The sequence below is a fragment of the Atractosteus spatula genome, chromosome 23, assembly GCF_055471065.1.
Source record: "Atractosteus spatula isolate fAtrSpa1 chromosome 23, fAtrSpa1.hap1, whole genome shotgun sequence".
NCBI classification, from domain to species: domain Eukaryota; kingdom Metazoa; phylum Chordata; class Actinopteri; order Semionotiformes; family Lepisosteidae; genus Atractosteus; species Atractosteus spatula.
In genome coordinates this window covers 17,456,944-17,463,243 of record NC_142728.1, presented here as the reverse complement: position 1 = coordinate 17,463,243, position 6,300 = coordinate 17,456,944, and the positions used below count along the sequence as shown (strand labels likewise).

General features: G+C 49.7%; 1 protein-coding gene across 1 annotated transcript; it reads right to left on the bottom strand.

Moving 5' to 3' along the window:
* Positions 1-37: 37 nt before the first annotated feature.
* On the bottom strand, positions 38-3,022 carry trub2 (TruB pseudouridine (psi) synthase family member 2). The gene is made up of 8 exons (XM_088940400.1): positions 2,689-3,022; positions 2,307-2,441; positions 1,928-2,002; positions 1,642-1,703; positions 1,472-1,553; positions 1,308-1,380; positions 937-1,073; positions 38-556 (listed from the first exon to the last, which is right to left on the bottom strand). The coding sequence occupies exons 1-8, from the start codon at positions 2,804-2,806 to the stop codon at positions 285-287; spliced, it is 954 nt and encodes a 317-aa protein (XP_088796526.1). The 5' UTR covers positions 2,807-3,022; the 3' UTR covers positions 38-284.
* Positions 3,023-6,300: the final 3,278 nt, after the last annotated feature.

The window sequence follows — 6,300 nt, the reverse complement described above, 5'->3', positions numbered from 1 at the left end:
CAGTAAGTCTTATTTTTAGACAGGTTTCCTGCTACAGTAGATCTGAACACATTTTTTATTTGTTTAACTTCCTAAAAAAAATACACAAAATACAGAGTAAATGAAAAGCAACAATTACACACAGGTGTGTGCAGTATCTCAAATGCTGGAGAGCACCACCCTGGTAAGGTTCAAGGCTGAAGCGCGAGTAATATCCTGTGGTGCAGAGTCCCTCAGGCTGCCCGTGCTGCTCGTACCCTCCGCTGGCCACAGTGCCCAGGACAGCTGGCACAGTTCCCCCCCTCTCATCTGCCCCTCTCCTGGCTCCTCTGCCTGCGCTCAGCCTCAGTCACTCCCTCTCTGTCCAGCATGTCCCTCACAGCACCGTCCGCCTCTCGCACTGCCTGGGTCACGTGGGTGAGGGTCCAGCGCTGGTGTGGCAGGGCGTGCTGGAGAGTGAACGGGCCGTCCCGCGTGCGCCGGACACCACAGCACACCGCCGCACTGCGCAGCTCCAGGCCCACCTCGTGCACCAGCTTGCGGAGGTACTTCTGCGTCTCGTTCAGGCACTGCACCTCTGGGGGGAGACCGGTAACACAGTCACGCTTTTCGCAGGCAGCCTGAGCCACCTGCAGTCGCCACTGTAACAAACCAACTGGCACTGGAAGCCTGAGCTACCTGCAATCGCCACTGTAACAGACCAACTGGCCCTGGAGGCCTGAGCCACCTGCAGTCGCCACTGTAATAAACCGACTGGCCCTGGAGGGCATGGGTACATGTTAAGACAGCTGGCATGGTGGTATAGTGAAAGCAGGAACATCAGTATAGAGAGTGCTACATTGGCAGGTGAATGATGGACTCAGCACCCTAGAAACAGAGCACACTCATGTGGACATGCCTGTACCTTGGTTATCTACCCTTCAGAGCAGGTTTGAGTTGGGAGGGAGAAATACACACCCAGTGTAAAGTCGGGGGGCTCGTAGCTCAGGCAGCGCAGGCCAGTAATGAGCGGAGGGGATTTGTCCATCGGTCGCAGTAACCCCTTCACTGCCAGATCATAGGCCTCCTGGGTCTGCAGGTCAACACCAGAGTACCTGCAGGGAGAAGAGGTAAGGAGAGCTGCGCTGATCCTGCTGTCTTTCCCAGGATGCAAACCCCTTTCCGCTTGGCTGAGTGCAGGTCCGAGACAAGGACTGGCTCAGTTCTGCCGGCATGGCCACAAGGAGTTTCCCCTGATCTCGGCCCTGCTGGCTCGTTCATCTAGCCTTGTTTTTACCACAGCGTGAGGGCAGGCTGGAGGAACCGAGGAAGGCCGGGAGCAGACATACGTGAGCAGGGCTCTCTGGTGTGTCCCCTGGATGACAGCCAGGACCTTCTCCAGCTTGTCCCGCGTGATGTGACCTGGAGCACAGAGAGAGCAAGGCTGAGCATGCTCCGCCGGTCCCGACCGCTCCAGACCCGTTCCCAGCCCCAAAGACGGGTCAAGCCTTACTGTAGGTGGTCCTCTCGATGAGGCGGCCAGTGGGAGAGAAGTCCTCAGTCGCTCGTCCAAACTGCCCGTGCAGGGTGTAGTCCTGAGGGACAGCCACACTGTCAGTACCAGCGTCTCGCACAGACAAAAGATACTGCAGCCCTTTACACTCACGCACACGGCAGTCTTACCCTGGAGAGGTGGCAGTTATAGAGCTCAGTCAGCAGCCTGTTCCCCCGGCCCACACCTAGAACTGACCAGAAAGAGATTTCATACTCGCACCCAGACCCACAAGATCTGTACACACCAAGAACTGACCTACTGATTCACACTCCAAGAACTGTCACACAGAGAACTAGCAGACAGACACCATTCAGAAACCTGCAGAGCAATGACACTGCCTCAGGTTCAGGCGTCACACAGGCAGACAAGGAGAACTGAAGGTACCACACAGAGATACAGAGGGCAGAGACTCACCCAAGACCCCAGAAGAGGGCACATCCAGGCGGTGACCCACCCCAACCTTCACTCCCCGAAACTGTGGCCCTGTGACTGCAGGAGAGACAATGAGTGACCCTGCCTGCGGTCAGGCGGAGCACGAGGCAGGACGGAGGCTGTGTCAGTGATGGCCAGCAAGAGCTGCAGGATTCAAAAGACTGGCCCAGAGCCAGTCAGCACTGGGGGGGTGGAGCAGAGCTCCTTACCTGATCAGCTAATTACCAATTACTTGATCAATTGGCTCCAGGTTTTCAGCATCTTTACAAATTGAGGAGCTAAAGAGATAAAAGAAACCTGCAGAGCTCCGGATGTCTGGCAGAAGACTGGACCACAGCTGCCCGGGAGAGACGGTACTGACCCAGCGGATGGTCCGCAAGCACGGGGACTCGGACCGCGGTCAGTGTCAGCTCCTTGGAGCCGTCTGGCAGGGCCGAGCTCGCCGGCAGGAAGCGCACCTGCAGCCGGGGAGCGGGGGGCGGCGCCGAGTTCATGCCTGGGAGGAGGGCGGGGAGAAAGTTGACGGTACAGAGGTTATTCCCAATGTACAGCAGGGAGCGGCAATACAGGTACTATGTTGTGTTACAGAGAGTTATATCAAGAGTACAGCGTAATAGTCGTGTTGGAGACGAGACATTTGGTGCAAATCAGAAATTATCACTCGCATCAGACAAATATTAAACATCAAAATAAACGCCACGTCTTTAGTGTTGTCACGCTGGGCGCAGGATATAGCTCCGTACCCTTCAGAAGGCTGGTCTCTACGGTGTCCCGGACGACATTCCAGGAAACTCCCGGGGGCTTGTAAACGGCGAATAAGCCCTCCAGTCCCCGGTACAGCCGGGCGCCAGCCCCCGCCATCGCCGGCAGTCCTCCGGACGAGGAACCAGGGGTCCAGGAAACGAGATCGAGTCCCGGTGATCCGAGGCCACGGTTTTTATTTGAATCCTTTCCAACTTATTTTCTCGATCACGAGAAACGAACCCGTCACGTAACGACTGCTCTGCGTTTTGAAACCTCGGCGTGAGCTGCGGAAGCCGCCATGCCGAGTCGGTTGAGAGTAGCAGCTATTTCCGTCCCTCTGGGAAACAAGCGCTGCGCGACACGGGTACCGCCAGGACAAAACAAACTCGGAGCTCGGGCTCCCTCTCCTAGCCGTCTTCTGCTACTGATAGGCTGTTCTGACTGCATGGAATAAACCTATTACTTGTTCCTTTGCAGACCCTCTTAGAGCTCTCTAGCGCGAGGTTTTTGGTTTATTAGCCAACATAGCAAAACAGATGCATATATCTACTTTTTTCAAAAAGCCGCCTGTAGATGACCAGACCAGTCCCGAAACAAATAAGATACATGAGATGCTACAGGCATCTTGGGTTTTGAGGAGTACAGCCTGGCTTCCCAAATACAAGTGTTTCTGGAACGCAATGCCCTGCAGTATTTTTAAGTGAACGACGTTTACAGAGCTAAAATACATCCAAAGTATGTATTTGACGCTTTAATTAGCAGACCAATTCTTGCAATTAAAGGTTCGATGAATTGGCTCTATAACAATTGACTATAACAATTCAGTGTTAAGTCTTGTGGGAAGTCACGAGTTTCCAAATTGGGTGTCTTTTGGCATCGAAAATAGAATACTAATTTCGTGGGTTTCATACAAGTTTAAAAGCATCACGAAGGATCAAACAAGATCTTCAAAACTTAATATTTTAATACCTTCGCAGTTTTTATTCTCGTGCAGCCTCATTCGATATTACTCTTGGGGCGATGCATTTACTCCAACCTCTGAAACCCCTACGTGCGTTTTAAAGACATTTTAAAGACAATCAATATCCATAAATATATTAGCCTCCTTAGAATAATACTTAGACATGGTGCATGCCAACAAGTTAACCATCTATGACATAAACCTGTGGTTGTAATGTATGTAAAATCACCGTGATTGTAAGATCTATGGTTTTTATTTTCTGAGGCACGTTTTCCTTTTCTTTCCCTACTGTGACACACTGTTGCCAAACGCGTAACTGTGGGATACCATCGCCACAAGACCTCTGCAGGATGTCATGATAGGGACCCCATGTATATCGCGGCAGTATATATCACAACTGGCGCCTTGCTTCCATGCCACCCTGGCACTGCTGTCGCAATAAAGGTCTCATATCGGGACATGATATGTCGCAATATCTGGACTTAGCATATCCTATCAGGGTATGTCATATCGCGATATAGGGCATTTCATGTCGCGACATGGGGTGGGGCATTTTTGCCGGGGTATGTCATGTCGCGATATAGGGTTTTCATGTCGCGACATGGGGTGGGGCATTTTTGCCGGGGTACGTCATATCGCGATATACCGGCTCCATGTCGCGACATGGGCGCCGGGGCGTTTGTCATATCGCGATATGTGGACTCCGTGTCGCGACATGGGGGTGGGCGTTTTGTCAGGGGTACATCATATCGCGATATACCGGCTCCATGTCGCGACATGGGGGCGGGGCGTTTTGTCGGGGTATGTCATATCGCAATGTATGGACTAATTGTCGCGAGAGTGGCGCCATGACAGTGATGCGCCGCTCGCAATGGGTATTGCGATGTGATCGTAATGCGCGCACTCCTATCGTGACATGCTATCGGAGTCGTGAACGCGCTGTGGATGCCATGACATTTTTTTGTCTGCTATTCCGTTTTGACCTCAGTGCGACTTCTCTTAGATTGATCAGTAATTGGAAACCAATGGATATGATACTGTAGATCCAGCGTGCTCATACAGCAGACAGTTAACCGGGGCTACAGTATCTGGACCAAGAAGAACATCCGTCACCTGTGTGTCTACATGCTCTCGGAACTTCCGCTGTGGCGCTTCACCCAATCAGAGTGTCGATTCTCACTCTTCACCCAATCAGAGTGTCGATTCTCACTCTTCACCCAATCGCGGCCCGAGCTGTTCGGGGGTTTAGCCAATCACGGGTCTGAGAGCTGTTCAAGCCAGCAGCGCCAGGTGGATCGGCTTGTTAACTGTCAATGAGAATCTATTTTTAAAATGCTTTACTTATTTACAAAATAACTACATCGGCTTATTTTTTAACGTCTTTATTGATTCACTGTCCCGTAGTCTTCGAAATAAATACATTTTTTATTTGCAATATAACTGTCTCCGCTGCTTTCTGTAATGAATACATGGTATTTGAACAATTTTAATCGTATATTTAGGTAGAGGAAACACCTGCTGTGTACTTCAAAAATGAATAGAAATGTAAAGTCTATGATCATTATATTATTATGCTCGTGCTTTCAATTTTGTTTTTTATTGTTAAATTATATCGATATTGAAACTAATACCTAAAAATGTGAATATGGGCTCTCGTGTTGTACCAGCGGTAACAAGCAATACATTTTCGAGAACATGGTTAAAAATTAAAAGAAAACACCTAACCCAATGAACTAACATAGTAACTGCTCTCTAAATGTAAGACTGTTTATTCGTGTAAAGGCTGCAAAGTCTGGGGTCAACTGATCAAAAGATCACAACTGAAAGATCTGGTGGTCGTGCCTTTGCGGTTTTATACATCACAGAGTGACGTCACAGCCAGGAAAAGATGGCGCTACATTTAAATATATTGAAACATCCACCACACCCGACCAGACAGACTCGGAAAACAAATTGCCCCCATTGTTTTCATCGCAATTAGGAGTTCAAGTACCGAGTTTGTTGGTACCTGTAAATGTCCTTGTAGATAGTCAGGTGATTACCCGAAAAAACAAGGCGCTATATCTCGGAAATGAAAGCAGCACAAACGCTACTTACAGCGACTCAAACCGGCACAAACGCAGCACTAACGAATGAGGAGGGTTTCATCGTTTGTGCTGTGCCAACTTCACGGAGCTCAAGGATAACCCTCCATGGTATTTTAAATACAGTATTTCGGACGGATTTTGAATCTTGCGTTTTTGCGTTGTGTTCATTGTGTTTTGCAATAAAATATTAACTTCAGAGCAACTCTTAAAACTACTGAACAATCTAAAAGCAGGCATACGAAAAACTTAGAACTGTTACAGGCAACAAGTGAAAATGAGCTCTTGCAGCTGTTCTTCAGCTAAAGACAAAGTCCTCCTATGAGAGACCTTTGCAAACCAGCTGCCATTTGAACGGGAATTTGCCGACTCTCTAGACAGTGATGAGATTATCGCCATATTCAATTCCAAGCCCGACGCCTGCGTGTGGTCTAGAAGGCCAAAACCTCACCAGAGGTAGAACTGATTGTGTGTGTGTGATTGTGTGTCCGTGTCCGCCGTGGCACAGTAGCGTTCGGCAGCCTCTGTAATTGTTGCTTAACCTGTGTGTGTGTGAGAGAGAGAGA

Excerpts from the sequence above, each read along its gene's own strand:
- trub2 (XM_088940400.1), bottom strand. The coding sequence starts at position 2,806 with ATGGCGGGGGCTGGCGCCCGGCTGTACCGGGGACTGGAGGGCTTATTC. Across the intron at positions 2,442-2,688 it reads AGAGACCAGCCTTCTGAAGG|GCATGAACTCGGCGCCGCCC; the intron begins GTACGGAGCTAT and ends CCCTCCTCCCAG. Across the intron at positions 1,704-1,927 it reads GCCCTCTTCTGGGGTCTTGG|TTCTAGGTGTGGGCCGGGGG; the intron begins GTGAGTCTCTGC and ends CTTTCTGGTCAG.